At 36.6% G+C, this 16,954-nt stretch overlaps 1 protein-coding gene across 1 annotated transcript in view; it reads right to left on the bottom strand.

Annotated features, from left to right (window-relative positions):
* Positions 1-12,281, bottom strand: part of TNFAIP6 (TNF alpha induced protein 6) — a 131,966-nt gene extending 119,685 nt beyond the window's left edge. The window contains exon 1 of the mRNA XM_053689893.1: positions 12,102-12,281. Coding sequence (XP_053545868.1) covers positions 12,102-12,204 — 103 coding nt within the window. The 5' untranslated portion in view covers positions 12,205-12,281. The remainder of the gene's footprint in view (positions 1-12,101) is intronic.
* Positions 12,282-16,954: the final 4,673 nt, after the last annotated feature.

Here is a 16,954-nt window from a genome sequence, read left to right as displayed (position 1 = left end):
TACATAGGGATAACGTAGGTGGCGGCGATTTGCGGTCGGAAGATTAGGGGTTAATTATTTTAAGTAGCTTGCGGCGACGTTGTGGGGGGGCAAGTTAGGGGTTAAGAATATAATACAGGGGTCGGCGGGGTTAGGGGCAGCAGATTAGGGGTACATAAGTATAACGTAGGTGGCGGTCGGCAGATTAGGGGTTAAAAATTTAATCGAGTGGCGGCGATGTGGGGGGACCTCGGTTTAGGGGTACATAGGTAGTTTATGGTTGTTAGTGTACTTTAGGGGTACAGTAGTTAAGAGCTTTAGAAACCGGCGTTAGCCAGAAAGCCTCTTAACTCCTGCTTTTTTCAGGCGGCTGGAGTTTTGTCGTTAGAGCTCTAACGCCTCACTGCAGAAACGACTCTAAAATACCAGCGTTAGAAAGATCCCATTCGAAAAGATAGGCTACGCAAATGGCGTAGGGGGATCTGCGGTATGGAAAAGTCGCCGGCTGAAAAGTGAGCGTTAGACCCTTTAATCACTGACTCCAAATACCAGCGGGCGCCCAAAACCAGCGTTAGGAGCCTCTAACGCTGGTTTTGACGGCTACCGCCGAACTCTAAATCTAGGCCTATGAAATTTCATGGGACCACTAGCTCTTGGGCAACTTTTTCAACCCCTGTATATCTGTATAGGAACATCTATTTAGAAATACTTAAAGCATATTCCCTTATGTAAAGAACACTGGAATGTAAAATATTTACAGTCAAACATAGTTAAATACTTTATTAAATATAAATATTGCTCATCATTCAAGAAACCATAATATCATGCTTTGGGGCTGCTTCTCTTCAGCTGGGTTAGGGGTTCTTGTCAAAATAGATGGGATAATGAAAAACTCAAAATATCAATATATTTTGACACAAAACCTGCTAGCCTGTAGATGAAGAAGAATGTCACATTCTAACCTAACAATTACTTAGGCCCCGATATTCAAAGCATCAACAGACCAATGAGAAACTGCATTTCTGGGCTTGTCGGTCTTGCAGTCTGTCCATATATTGCAATAAAAGCGGCGGACACGCCACTTTCTGTGGGTGGGGGGCGTATTTGAAGTGTTCCTGCACAGTGCAGACAGTGTGCTCACTGAAACCAAACATTGTTTCTGGGTCAGTGAGACAAACATGGCTGGCACCCTACTTGTTACTGTACTTCGGAGATTGGAATATATCACACATGCTGGTGATGTATCCCAATACAAAGTACAGGTTACTCCCCCTGGAATGCCCAGCTAACTCCCACAGAGCGCCTACACCTACATCATACTTTAGCTATACCTCCCCATGGAAAGTCCCTCTATCTCCCTAATACTGCCTACACCCTACATAATTTCTTAGCTACACTCCCCTGAAAATCCCAGCTGACTCCCACCGACCACCTACACCTATGTCATGTCTTTCCTATACTCCCCCTGGAATGCCTGGTTAACGCCATACAGAATGCCTACACCTACCTAATGTCTGCAATCTACTGTACCTGACTAATAAAGTATATTTAAAAAAAAAACCCTGAAAAAACAAAACCTGGAACTACCAGCTAGCTCCCTAATACCTGCCTACACCTACCTCATGTCTTAGCTAGACTCCAAAGAATGTAAAATAGTGAGAGAGCGCCTAGTATGAAAGGCTAGGGAAATAAAATAAATTTAAATTAATTAACATGTATAAACCCAAAATAGGTATACTTAAAGGGACAGTCAACACCAGAATTTTTGTTGTTTTAAAAGCTAGATAATCCCTTTATTACCCATTCCCCAGTTTTGGCATAAACCAACGCAGTTATAATAATACACTTTTTACCTCTGTGATTAGCTTGTATCTAATCATCTTCTGACAGCCCCCTGATCACATGACATTTTATTTATTATCTATTGACTTTCATTTTAGCCAATTAGTGCAGTGTCTGCCACAATCCACAGGCGTGCTCACAATGTTATCTATAGGGTTTACCTGAACTAGCTCTCCCCTGCTGTGAAAAGCAAATACAAAAGCATGTGATTAGAGGCGGCCTTCAAGGGCTTAGAAATTATCATATGAGCCTTCCTAGGTCTAGCTTTCAACTAAGAATACCAAAAGAACAAAGCAAAATTGGTGATAAAAGTAAATTGGAAAGTTGTTTAAAAATTACTTGCCCTATTTGAAACATGAAAGTTTTTTTTGGACTTGACTGTCCCTTTAATAAAAAACAGTGAATAACAATCAACAAATACATGGATCCATGTAAAACAATATAAAATACAGTATAAGACAAATACAGTTTAAAACAAATTTAATTAAAATAGTTAAAATTAAATGTAGAACGTGGTAAAGACAAAATTGTCAATGAGGTGCACCAATAAGATGTCCGTAGGGAATATCCTATAGTTGGTCTAAAACCTCAGGAAGGTTAGTGATAAAATTTGTACAATCCAAATTCTCAAAATAAGTGTCTCAAATAGTCTCCAAATAAGTGCCAAAATTTTAAAAACTAGGTGAAAAATATACGAGAAAATGTAACAAAATATGAAAAATAGAAAAATTAAAAATTAGAAATCACAATAAAAAATGTGAAACGAGCCTCAGAAATGGCTCTGATAAGAAAAGGAACAATCGTGAAAAACTTTGTGAAAAGCTGGGAATGTAAGTGTGATTACCCAATGATGAAATAAGTCCAAAGAGTGATCCCTCTAGGGTGTAAGTGAGAGATTCTCATAGACCTCCTCAAGTGGTGAATATCGATGTTTCCAACGCAATCTACCCAATTAACCCCTAATCTTCCATAAACTAAAGACCTAACCACCCTCTAACCTATTAACCCCTACATCACCACAACCCCCCCAACGCAATAAACTCCATAACCTAGCAACCCCTAATCCCCCACAACCCCCAACACAAACTACCTCTACACTACTTACTATTTAACACCTAATCCCCCACCTCTAAGCTACACCCCCCTACGTTACAAAAAAAATAACGAACACTAAATTTACCAAAAAAATCTCAAAACCTAACATGACAGAGAAAAAAACAACACTACCAAAAATTAAAAACCCACAGTTACGCATATACTAATGCTAAGGCCCCTTAGGTTATCTTAGGTTTTTTTCCCCTTTTAGATTTTTTTTAGAAATAAAGATTGATTTTGATTTTTTTTGCAAAAAGAGCTTCAATCACTTTAGGCCAATGCTCTTTTCCAGGTGCAACCTTTTTTTGAGATTAGATTTTTTTATTTTAAAATAGTTTTTTCTTTTTTTGGGCAGCAAAAGAGCTGTCATTTCTTTAGGGTACTGACCTACCAAAAGCCTTTCTAAGGGCAATGTCCAACAAAATGCCCTTTTCAGTGATTTTTTTTAGGATAGGGGTTATTTTTATTTTTTAGATAAAAGCTTTTTTGTTTGGGGGGGGGGGTGAGGGTTACTTTTATTGTAGAATGGGGGTTGCAGTTTTAAAGTTAAAAAGAGCGAAGTCACTTTAGGTCAATGCCCTACAAAACCCCTAAAACCTTGGGGAGAGGAGGAGGCAGCAGAATTTTGAGTGCCTAGGGCAGCACGAAACCTAAATACACCACTTGACTTTAGGGTGTTTTAATTTGAGTGGGCCTTAGTTTTAGTAGATAGGCAAACTATGTTTTTTTATTTTTGGTAGTTGTTGTTTTTTTTTGTGTAATGATAGATTTTTTTTATTTTTTTGTAAATTTAGTGTTTGTTAGTTTTTTGTAACTTTGGGGGTGTTAGCTTGGAGGTGGGAGGGGTTTGGTGTAGGTAGTTAAGTATTGTAGGGGTAGAACCAAAATAAAAATAACACTTTCTGTTAATAGGATTCAAGAAGGCCAAATGGATGCAAATAATTGCACAAGAGCATGATTCTAGTCAAGTTATAATCTGATCTTTCCACTGATAGTGAATGAATCAGAGATATAATCCTCCAGTGTTTTGGCAATGCTGAAGATTAAAGACTTTGACAGGTGATATGTCAGAAGCGGTGTTTACTGCTTCCAAATTCTTTCTTATAGTATTTTAAAAGCTCAGTTAAAGCACAACATCATATGTACACAACATCTATGTAACACATTAATTCATCTAGTAGAACTGATCATGGGATCCAAACCATTTAATATTTCATGTTTTTTATGTTGGAACAATGTAGTGATGGCATCATGGGGAAAATACATTGAGACAAACTGCATGGGGAACTTCTGCCAAGGAAACTATTTTGCCATAGGTATGATCAGCCCAAACTATACAAGTTACAATGTTGATGAGAGGTATCGTGAGAAAAGCAAAACAATACTTCAGTTATGGTGTGTGAGACGGATGGAAAACGTAAGGAGAAAATGAATCTCAACCAGGATTATCAAATGGGGATGCAGTTTATTTAATTAATTGGCAACCAGGGCAGCTAGTGTATTTTTTCTAGAGAACAAGCAAAATAAATACAATCTGGGATTGCCTCCAATTCCAGATGTTTATAAACAGAGCAATAAATGTCCAGAGATGTAGCAAAGATGAAAAAGATGAAATACATTTTTCCATAGAGCTATGATTCCCAATACAAAAATATTAGCAATATGTTAACCAGAGGTATTTTTATGCCAAAAATTTAAGTAATATCCACATTGGGTTATAAAAAGATTAAAACTTTACAAAAGTATTTAGATTATTTTAAATGATTTGATATATGTATATAGATAGGGAAAATGCCTGGGGCATCTCATCTGCAGCCCAGACAGACTTAAAGAGCAGATCAAGCAAAAGAATAACATATATGCCCCAAACATATAAAATATAAAGACACAAACTGCTTATTCACATCTGAAAGGTTAGGAATCTGGACTGTTGTTTATAATGTATAGTTAAAAAAAAGCCCTTAATTTATGCACTAATTTTGTAGGAAATGGTGTTAGGGTTATTATGTATGTAGAATGGGGATAGTGCCAGGAGTAGCAGAGCAATGTACAGTTACAGTTTGTAAAAAATGCATGTGGTAAAGTACATAACAGCAGATAGAAAAACTCTATATTCAACATTAGAAATGAGTTAGCAAACTTTTGTCAGTAAGTTCCAGGCACCTTTGTTAATAAAGTTTAGAGATCAGAATATTTGTGCTAAAATATGTCCTAATCCCCTTACTAATATCAGTCATAAACTGTAGGATCCTATAATGTTTATGTGGAAATGGTCCTTCCATTCCGTTCTTTAAGTCCAAGGAGCAACCCCTACCGATTTGTCAATCTACCTATGGTAACCATTATCGGGTTCTATACCCATGCTAAAATCAGCCTTTTTTACTCTAATATTAATCTATTTTGCATTAAACCTAATAAAACAGGCACCAGTATAGTCAGTATGCTTTTGGTGATAATTTTATTATTAAAATACAATAGGTTACTTTAAAGAGAGATAGGAAAGTCCAAAAAAAAATAATGCGTGTAATTTGTTATTACATTTTATTTGTGCCCTATTGCTTGCGTAGAACTATGTGCCTAAAGGGATATAAACACAACAAATTATCTTCATAAGTCAGATAGACCATACCATTGCAAACAAATTTACAATGTACTTCTCTTCTTGGTATATTTTATTGAAGGAGCATAAATGCACGACTGGGATCTAACTGAACACTATGGCGCCCATTTATCAAGCTCCGTAAGGAGCTTGTGGGCCCGTTTTTCTGGCGAGTCTTCAGATTTGCCAGAAACAGCAGTTATGAAGCAGCGGTCACAAAGAACGCTGCTCCTTAACCCTGTCCACCTGGTCTGATGAGGCGGACAGGAATCGCCGGAATTCAACCCGATTGAGTACGATAGGGTTGATTGACACCCCCTGCTGGCGGCCGATTGGCCGCGAGTCTGCAGGGGGCGGCATTGTGAGCTGCTGGTGCAATTCTGAATACGGAGAGTGTATTGCTCTCCGTATTCAGTGAGGTCTTGCGGACCTGATCCGCACTGTCGGATCAGGTCCGCAAGACCTTTAGTAAATAGGCCTCATTGAGAAGCCAATGACAAGAAGGAAATATGTGCAGCAACCAATCAGCAGCTAGCTCTCAGGTCCTGAGCCTATCTAGGTATGCTTTACAACAAAGGATAACAAGAGAATAAAGCAAATTAGATAACGGAAGTAAACTGGAGAAGTACATTGGAAAGTTGTTTACATTTGTATGTTCTATATGAATCATGTAAGAAAAGTTGTGGGTTTCATGTCCCTTCAAACACTATGAAGGGGTTAAACATTATGGCTCCAGTTTAGCAAGGCTGTACTGAGAGCTAGCTGAACACAGCTGATGATCCAATGACAGAGACATATGTGCTTTTCAACAAACTATACCAAGAGAACAAAGTAAATTTTATATTAGAAGTAAATTGAAATGCATATTAACCCCTTAACGACCGAGGATGTGCAGGGTACGTCCTCAAAAAAAAGGCAGTTAACGCCTGAGGACGTACCCTGCACGTCCTCGGTGTGGAAAGCAGCTGGAAGCAATCCTGCTCAATTCCAGCTGCTTTCCGGTTATTGCAGTGATGCCTCGATATGGAGGCATCCTGCAATAACCGTTTTAAGCCATCCGGTGCAGAGAGAGCCACTCTGCACCGGAGATCAGTGGCTTACAGCGTTGGTGGGTGGGAGCCAGACCGGGAGGCGGGTGGCGGCCATCGATGGCCCTAGTGGTGTGGAGGGGGGCGGGATCGTGGGCGGGGATGCCAGGGGGCGCGCACTGATGCGCGCACGTGCACGGGAGGGTGGGGGCGGGCGCGTGCACGGGGAGGGAGCGGGTGGGAACTGCTACACACAGAAAAAATAGTGTAGGAAAATGGAAAAAAATAGTATAAAAAATAAACAAATAGGATAAAAAAGCAATCAGTTAGGTGGTGGGGGTTGGTCTGTGGGGAGGGGGAAGCTACACTACAGAAAAACCGGGCAAAAAATAAAAAATACATATTTTTTTGCAAACTGGGTACTGGCAGACAGCTGCCAGTACCCAAGATGGCCCCAAATAAGGCAGAGGGGAGGGTTAGAGAACGGTTTTGGGGGGGATCAGGGAACTTGGGGGCTAAGGGGGGGGGGATCCTACACAGTAGCATATGTAAATATGCTAAAAAAAATGTTTATTATTTTTAAAAACCCTTTTATTTTAGTACTGGCAGACTTTCTGCCAGTACTTAAGATGGCGGGGACAATTGTGGGGTGGGGGAGGGAAGGGAGCTGTTTGGGAGGGATCAGGGGGTCTGATGTGTCAGGTGGGAGGCTGATCTCTACACTAAAGCTAAAATTAACCCTACAAGCTCCCTACAAACTACCTAATTAACCCCTTCACTGCTAGCCATAATACACGTGTGATGCGCAGCAGCACTTAGCGGCCTTCTAATTACCAAAAAGCAACGCCAAAGTCATATGTGTCTGCTATTTCTGAACAAAGGGGATCCCAGAGAAGCATTTACAACCATTTGTGCCATAATTGCACATGCTGTTTGTAAATAATTTCAGTGAGAAACCTAAAATTGTGAAAAATTTAGCGTTTTTTTTTAATTTGATTGCATTTGGCGGTGAAATGGTGGCATGAAATATACCAAAATGGGCCTAGATCAATACTTGGGGTTGTCTACTACACTACACTGAAGCTAAAATTAACCCTAGAAGCTCCCTACATGCTCCCTAATTAACCCCTTCACTGCTGGGCATAATACACGTGTGGTGTGCAGTCGCATTTAGCAGCCTTCTAATTAGTAAAAAGCAAAACCAGAGCCATATATGTCTGCTATTTATGAACAAAGGGGATCCCAGAGAAGCATTTACAACCATGTATGATATAATTGCATAAGTTTTTTGTAAATAATTTCAGTGAGAAACCTAAAGTTTGTGAAAAAAATTGTGAAAAAGTGAACAATTTTTTTTATTTGATCGCATTTGGTGGTGAAATGGTGGCATGAAATATACCAAAATGGGCCTAGATCAATACTTTGGGATGTCTTCTAAAAAAAAATATATACATGTCAATGGATATTCAGGGATTCCTGAAAGATATCAGTGTCCCAATATAACTATCGCTAATTTTGAAAAAAAAAATGGTTTTGAAATAGGAAAGTGCTACTTGTATTTATGGCCCTATAACTTGCAAAAAAAGCAAAGAACGTGTAAACATTGGGTATTTCTAAACTCAGGACAAAATTTAGAAACTATTTAGCATATTTTTTTTTTGGTGGTTGTAGATGTATAACAGATTTTGGGGGTCAAAGTTAGAAAAAGTGTGTTTTTTTCCATTTTTTCCTCATATTTTATAATTTTTTTATAGTAAATTATAAGATATGATGAAAATAATGGTATATTTTGAAAGTCCATTTAATGGCGAGAAAAACTGTATATAATATGTGTGGGTACAGTAAATGAGTAAGGGGAAAATTACAGCTAAACACAAACACCGCAGAAATGTAAAAATAGCCTTGGTCCCAAACGGACAGAAAATGGAAAAGTGCTGTGGTCATTAAGGGGTTAAAGGGACACTGAACACAAATTTTTTCTTTCATGATTCAGATAGAGCATGCAATTTTAAGCAACTTTCTAATTTACTCCTATTATCAATTTTTCTTCGTTCTCTTGCTATCATTATTTGAAAAAGAAGGCATCTAAGCTTTTTTTTGGTTTCAGTACTCTGGACAGCACTTTTTTATTGGTGAATAAATTTATCCACCAATCAGCAAAGACAACCCAGGTTGTCCACCAAAAATGGGCCGGCATCTAAACTTACATTCTTGCATTTCAAATAAAGATACCAAGAGAATGAAGAAAATTTGATAATAGGAGTAAATTAGAAAGTTGCTTAAAATTTCATGCTCAATCTGAATCACGAAAGTAAAATTTTGGGTACAGTGTCCCTTTAAATTCACAAGCTCAATGAAACTCATATTGAATAGGTATTCATCTGTATCTGCTGCCGGTTCTTCAACTAAAATTTAAAACAAGAGTTGTGTGTTACCTTGAATGAAAGTGTCTTACATAGAAAAGTGTAAGGGTTTATTTTTAGGTACAAACATCTCATTTCAGGGATCTTGTTTGTTGCTTGATATAGAAAACACTTTTATTTGTTACGTCTATATTATCCTTAGCAATTGTAGAAGTGAAATGAAACTGATTATATAGTGTGACACAAGCTTGAGCGTTGCTTGTGTTACCACACAACACATTGCATGAAATGTAAACAAAAGATATACTATTGTAATGGCAAATAAATCATAAAGAATTTCTCAAAAGGTGTAGCTTACTAGTCTAGCTGTATTTATTTGTCACAATTTCAGCACTATTTTAGTGGCAGTTTTTAATTGTCTCTATTTAATAATATCTCTTTATGGCTGTTCATAATAACTAGCCACTACAGAACTTATGACATTTGCTTCATTAACCCTGGTACTTAGGTGCACAATTGATAATAATCAAGATCCCTTTTGTAACTAACCCTAACCGCACCAGATCTCTACCTAAAACAACACTTATCCATAACCTCACAAGGCTACCTAAGCAGTAATAACCACAGCAGCCCAATTATACCTAACTGCATTATGCCTATCCACTGCTCTTAGCCCTAACCAAACTCATACAAATCCTATTTCAAATAATATCAGGCCTTCCATTGCATTCAGCCCTATGTCCACATAACTCCACTTCACTTAACCATGTCACACCAACCACCTCCCCCCCCCCCCCCCACATACACCACACATAACTCTAATTGTATTAGGCTCCAAACCCCCTTAACAGCTATAAACTCCAAGTGCACAGGGACTCACCACAATTATGCTCTATCTACTTGGACCCACTATATGTCAGAATTGAGCCTAACCAATTTTTTTAATTTTATATAGTGCTAGTGATTTAAATCAGCCAATATCTAGCTGGATATCCCAACTATAATCTCCAGACTGTAAATTCTCAATTACAAAGCCACTTATTCTAAAACTATAGCTAAAAATAATTCTCTGAAATAATTCTCTGAAATAATAGAATATTTTTTTTTAAATTGCACTGGATCAATGTATATACAGTTTTATTTTTAAGTATTATTCATTAATAGTATGTTAAACAGATTGAAGGGACGGGAACCCCCATTGTTTTGTCCTGATTTGGATAGAACATACAATTTTAAACAACTTTTTAATTTACTTCTATTATCAAATTTGCTTCATTCTCTTGTTATCCTTTGCTGAAGGAACATCATTGCACTACTGACAGCTAGCTGAGCACATCTAGTTAGCCAATCACAAGAGACAAATGTGTGCAGGCACCAATCAGCAGCTAACTTCCACTAGTGTAGGATATGTGTGTATTCTTTTTCAACAAGGGATACCAAAAGAATGAAGCACATTTGCAAATAGAAGGGATCTTAAAAGTGTCTTAAAATTACATTCTCTATCCGAATCATGCAACAAATAGCATAGGAAGCCATATACATGCTAGCACTAATTATTTACAATCAGCTTTAGTATGATGTATTGAGTGCTGGGCTTCTGAACTTGCTCACCAAATAATGCAACCCCTCTTTTAACCTCTAGCAAAAATGGGATCCAGTCTTATAGTTTGAGATCATAATTCATATCAGTGCCAGCTACTTTGAGGTTGAAATGCAGGATTCCCTTATTGAGTTCTCGTTTGCTAGCATCTTGTGTTGTAACCTTGGACAATTTTCTAAAACTTCTTCAAATTTCACTTTTGGTTAAAATGTTGTTAAAAAAAAATATTTCCATGTAGCTGTATACAGAGACATGTTCTAATATTTTTCTTATAATAGAAAGTCTTTTTCCAGATGACACTTTCAATCTGCAAATGTATGGAAAATGTAAGTGTTACCCCATGAGAAAGAGGTTTTCTGAGGTTTGATAATTGCATTAATGTGAATTAATCTGTCAATCAAACTTACATTCAGTTAGCTGATACTTTGTTCTATGATAACATGAAAATAATACATTTACATTATATGTAACTTTCTAGCTATTGTAATTCATGGATCATTTTCCCAGCATTTTTCAATATACAACCTACAGTAATTTAATCCTAACACATAAGTAGTCGTAAATATAAGCATCCTTCTATAATAAAGTTAGCTAACACACATCACAAGTCATTAAAGGTAGGATATTGAGTTTAGTTTTTGTGGTTAGCTACTTTTTTCTCTAACAATGCTGTAAGTGGGAAATTAATCTTTGTTTTTTGTTTTTCTTTATATTTTATGGCATAAAATGTTAAAGTCATCCATATGCCATTTCCTCAGAACATAAATTCCTGAGTTGAAGCTGTTGACTACATCCCATTAATATCATCTTAACTTAATTAAGTGTATTGTACATTACTGGATAAGAATGTGCTTTATTGATATTTATTTTAAGAGGAGAATATTGTTAAAGTATAAGCAGGTTTATATACATAGGACATATGCAGAAGTGAAAAATTAGTTTACCTGTTAGGGGAAAAAGGGTACTGCTTAGAAGAGAAAATCTATCTATCTGTCTATCTATCTATATACATATATCTAAATATCTATCTATCTATATATATACATATATATATGTATATCTATCTATATACATGTATCTAAATATCTAAATATCTATCTATCTATCTATCTATCTATCTATCTATCTATCTATCTATCTATCTATCTATCTATCTATCTATATAGATACATATATATATGTATATCTATCTATATACATGTATCTAAATATCTATCTATATATATATATGTGTATATATATATATATTATCTATCTATCTATCTATCATCTATCTATCTATCTATCTATCTATCTATCTATCATCTATTTATCTATAATATCCATCTATCTATCTATCTATCTATCTATTTATATATGTGTGTGTGTATGTATGTATATGTATAGCTCAGATAACTATTTTAAATTGGTCAAATAAATAAAAAAATATACCAAATTTTTGTATGAGCTGAAAAGTGTCAATACTTTAATAAATCCCTTATCTACTGTAACATCTGTATGGTAAAAAAATATTTCTAAACTTTCTAAACATTATTTACTAAGTGATAAGATCATTAAGTGTAACAGCAATATGGTCAGTTGCATGCATTACCTACCAAGCCAGATAGAATTGTGTAGTACTCCATCCTTGAATCCCCACGCAGAAATTTCATTCAAGTACAAGGTAACTAGAACAACTACGAATATGATTTCTTTCATGTTTCAGCAATTTCTGAGGGATGCCTTCCAAGGAAAAGTCCTTTCGCTTCTGACTGAACTACTCTGAAACATCTGCTTTCCAGATCTTTTTTGGTATGACTTTTTTCCTACTGTGTGTTTGCTATAATTAAATAAGCAGCTGTAGTATTTCACAATTATAATGACGTCTGAATATATTAGTTTGCAGATGATAATGTTCCCCACCTGTCTGGCGCGTCTTGTGGTTACCCCAGAAATAGAGGGTGGGGTCTATTAAACGTATTCTTTTCAACATTTATTAATCACTCTGTCTAACAAAACTCATTTTGGATAAATGTGCTCTTTTTTTCTCACTCTCAGACTAGACCATAATGTCTGAATGTGTGAATCAGCAGTCACCACAGCACACTCATATGTTCTTGTATTGCTCTATTCCATTTTCTCTACACTCAGAAAGTATTTTCAAGTCTAAAAAAATTAAATAAACCTCTGTTTAAAACAATACAGTTACTTAATTTGAGAACAAAGTGATGAAATACAAAATGAGTTTGTTTGATATTTGTAACATGACTGATGTTTTTATTTCTTTTAAAATGATATATGTAGACAACTACAGTTCTTTTAATATTGCCGGCAGTTTTCTTTCAAATCTCACGTTGCTTTGATAACATTTCCAGGAACAATAAAATATTTCATGGCAGTTAGTAAAGCCAACCTCTCTCTTAGTTGCACCATAGCTAAGGAATGCAGCCTTTTTACGCTTTTAAATGACAAAAGACCAACAAATACTAAACCGAGCCCCCATAGTTTATTTTATTTCTGATAGCATAGCATAATATCATAAATCAAATACTCAATTACATCACTGATGATATGACTTAGCCTTATCAATGAGATTTCACATCATTACAACGGAAATTTTAAAACAATCTTCCAATCTGTCAGTGGAAAAATGCCAAAAGATTAATGAGGAATTCATTTAGTTTTTTTATTGCTATATTTGATAACACATGTGCCTTTTAAACAGTAATATTCTTCCTTGTCTGTTTTTTCCACCAATGTCATTGACAGTACTAATGAATCCACCCTTTCTTTGTAGCTTTAATTCTGATAAAGCAATGCACTACTGGCACTGCAGATTATCACACATCATTAATAGGTGTAAGGCTTTTGAACAGATGCTGCATAGGTCTCTGTGCTGTCTGTCAGGAGCATGCTTTCCCAAAGGTACTGACAAGTCTCAGTAAGAACTTTCCTCTATCTTTATCTGCCTGACCCTGCACAATTAGTTCTGGGGTGTGCTAGTCCTGCTTAAAGGGACAGTATACTATAAAATAGTTTTTCCCTTAATGTGTTTCCAATTACTTTTTTACCAGCTGCGGAGTATAAAATGTATGAGATTTGCTTTTTAAGGTTTATTTGTGTATATTAACCCCTTAGTGACCAGACCACTTTTCAATTTGTTGACCGTCTGGGACCAAGGCTATTTTTGCATTTCTGCGGTGTTTGTGTTTAGCGGTCATTTTCCACTTACTCATTTACTGTACCCACACATATTATATATTGTTTTTCTCGCCATTAAATGGACTTTCTAAAGATCCCATTATTTTCATAAAATCTTATAATTTACTATAAAAAATTATAAAATACGAGGAAAGAATTGAAAAAAAACACACTTTTTCTAACTTTGACCCTCAAAATCTCTTACACATCTACAACCACCATAAAACACCCATGCTAAATAGTTTCTAAATTTTGTCCTGAGTTTAGAAACACCAAATGTTTACATCTTCTTTGCTTTTTTTGAAAGTTATAGGGCAATAAGTACAAGTAGCACTTTGCTATTTCAAAACCAGTTTTTTTTAAATTAGCGATAGTTACATTGTAACACTGATATCTGTCAGGAATTCCTGAATAACCCTTCACATGTATATATTTTTTAAAAGAAGACAACCTAAGGTATTAAACTTGGGGTATTTTGACTTTTTTCATGCAATCATTTTACCACCAATCTATGCCAAAGTTTGAAGAAAAAAAAATATATGTGATTTTTTGACAAAATAGCAATTTAAGAATACATTTACTGAGAACGTTAAGGGTTACTGCCAAATAACACCCCAATATGTCTTCAGCAGCATCTCCTGAGTACAGTGATACCACCCATGTATAGGTGTGTCAGGTTCTCTGAGGGCTAAAAGGCCTTATTTTTAGGGGACACATTCCAGTTTTCCAACTAGAAATTTTCACATCTGTCATCATGAACCCATGTCCTATTTGGGACATTTCTGAAGCCGGCGAATGTAAATTACCCCCATCAAACCATATATTTTTGAAAAGTAGACACCCTAGGGTATTTCAAATGCTGATATTTTAACACTTTCCATGCACTAATTCAACCACCAGACTTTGTCAAACTTTTGGGTAGTCATTTTTGTGTGTTATTTTTCACACACATTGTACTTTAGGCATGGATTCTCAGTTCCTGTTATGTGTTACTTCCAAAAAACACCTCAATATGTGTTCAACAACATCTCCCGAGTATAGTGATACCACCCATGTATAGGTGTGTCGGTTTCTTTGGGGGCTAAAAGGCCTTATTTTTAGGGGGCACATTCCAGTTTTTCAACTTGGAATTTTCACATCTGTCATCATGCACCCATGTCCTATTTGGGACATTTCTAAAACTGGCCAATGAAATTTACCCCCATAAAACCATATCTTTTTGAAAAGTAGACAGCCTAGGGTATTTCAAATGCTGGTATTTTAACACTTTCCATGCACTAATTCAACCACCAGCCTTTGTAAAACTTTTAGGTAGTTATTTTTGTGTTATTTTTCACACACATTGTACTTTAGGCATGGATTCTCAGTTCCTGTTATGTGTTACTGCCAAAAAACACCTCAATATGTGTTCAACAATATCTCCTGAGTACAGTGATACCACTCATGTATAGGTGTGTTGGGTTCTCTGGGGCTAAAAGGCCTTATTTTTAGGGGGCGCATTCAAGTTTTTAAATTTGGAATTTTCACATCCCATGCACCCATGTGCTATTTAGGACATTTCTGAAGCCGGCCAATGTAATTTACCCCCATCAATCCATATATTTTTCAAGTAGACACCCTAGGGTATTTTAAATGCTGGTATTTTAACACTTTCCATTCAACCACCAGTCTTTGTCAAACTATTGGGCATTCATTTTTTTGTGTTATTATTTACACACATTGTACTTTAGACATGGATTCTCAGCTCCTGTTATGGGTTACTGCCAAAGAAGACCCCAATATGTATTCACCAACATCTCCTGAGTACAGTGATACCACCTATGCATAGGTTTGTTGGCTGGCTTGTTTGGGGGGTGCAATGCCAAATGTCTGTCATGCGTTTTTTTAATTTTTTTTTCAAATTTAACATATTTTCTTTGCCTATCGTCTTTTTTGTGGGTCTTTTTACATACCTCAATTTATTTGTTTTCCATGAATGTGCATATATTTGAAAAGTTGACACCCCAAGGTATTGTATATGGAGTGCTTTGGTGACTTTGATGCAACCGTTTTAGCCAAAAAAAGTTTTAGAAAGTATTTGGTGGTAATTTTTCAATTTTAATTTTTACACACACATCGCTTTTTGACTATGATTTAGGAGAGACTGTTGTAAGTTATTGCAAAAAAATACTTCAGGTTGTTTTCTGCAAGCCACCCTGAGCACACCTATGCCCCCATGCATAGGTTTGCCAGGATTTTGGGAAGGTTATGTTACAATTTTATGACTTGTGGTTTTAGTTATTAAAAGTGAGAGTATTTCTTCTGATAGGCCTATCTTTAGTTTGGGGCCTATCACATACCCCCGTTTTATTTATTTCCATTAAAGTGTATATTTTTTAAATGTTGACACCCCAAGGTATTGTATTTGGTGTGCTTTGATGCCTTTGAAGCAACCGTTTTAGCCAAAAAACTTGGAGAAAGTGTATGGTGGTAATTTTTCAGTTTTCATTTTTACACACACATTGCTTTTTGACTATGATTTAGGAGAGACTGTTGTAAGTTATTGCAAAAAAATACTTCAGGGGCCCCACTGGATATGCAGCATGACCCGCAAAAGCTGGCAACACATATACGGCGTAGCATACAAGTTACGCGTGTATATTTCAGACTTCGTCCGTATTTTTTTTAGCCATAGACTGACATAGAAAAGACGCGCAATTTGGTATCCAATATACAGCGTAAGGACTTACGCACGCAGAATTCAGAAAATCTACTCCATTCTCATCTCGCCACAAATTGCAGGTGCAGCAACCCTTGCACTGACTAAAAAACCAACGTAACTCTCTGAAGGCTAACAAATGCATGCTCAATAACATACTTATCAGCAGCTTGATCTCAAACAGTTAAACCTCTTCCAAGCATTTATTATTCTTGCCCCTGCAAGTGTGTCAAACCAATCACAAACAGCACAACCACTCAACAGGAAGCCTAAAAACCCTGCCAATGCACATCCTCATCATTAGCCACCATGTTTCCCCTGCTTTCCATAGAGAGGCAGCATCATGGGGCACAAGGGGTGCATCATGGGGCACAAGGGGTGCTGGAAGCCCTACAAGCCCCTGTTGTTCTGTCTATACATGCTGATTCTATAGTTGCTGCTGAGGTCCCTGGTCATGGTGCTGCCCCTGCTGCAGCTGGTCATAGAATTACATACTGCGGATTTCCACTGCATGTAAGTGAAATACTACATCCCACCCCCCTTCCCTTAACCACCCTAATTACTGAAAAT

Source organism: Bombina bombina, chromosome 1, assembly GCF_027579735.1.
Source record: "Bombina bombina isolate aBomBom1 chromosome 1, aBomBom1.pri, whole genome shotgun sequence".
Lineage (NCBI taxonomy): Eukaryota > Metazoa > Chordata > Amphibia > Anura > Bombinatoridae > Bombina > Bombina bombina.
Note: the sequence above shows the minus strand (reverse complement) of the source record. Positions and strands in the feature narration are given on the sequence as shown.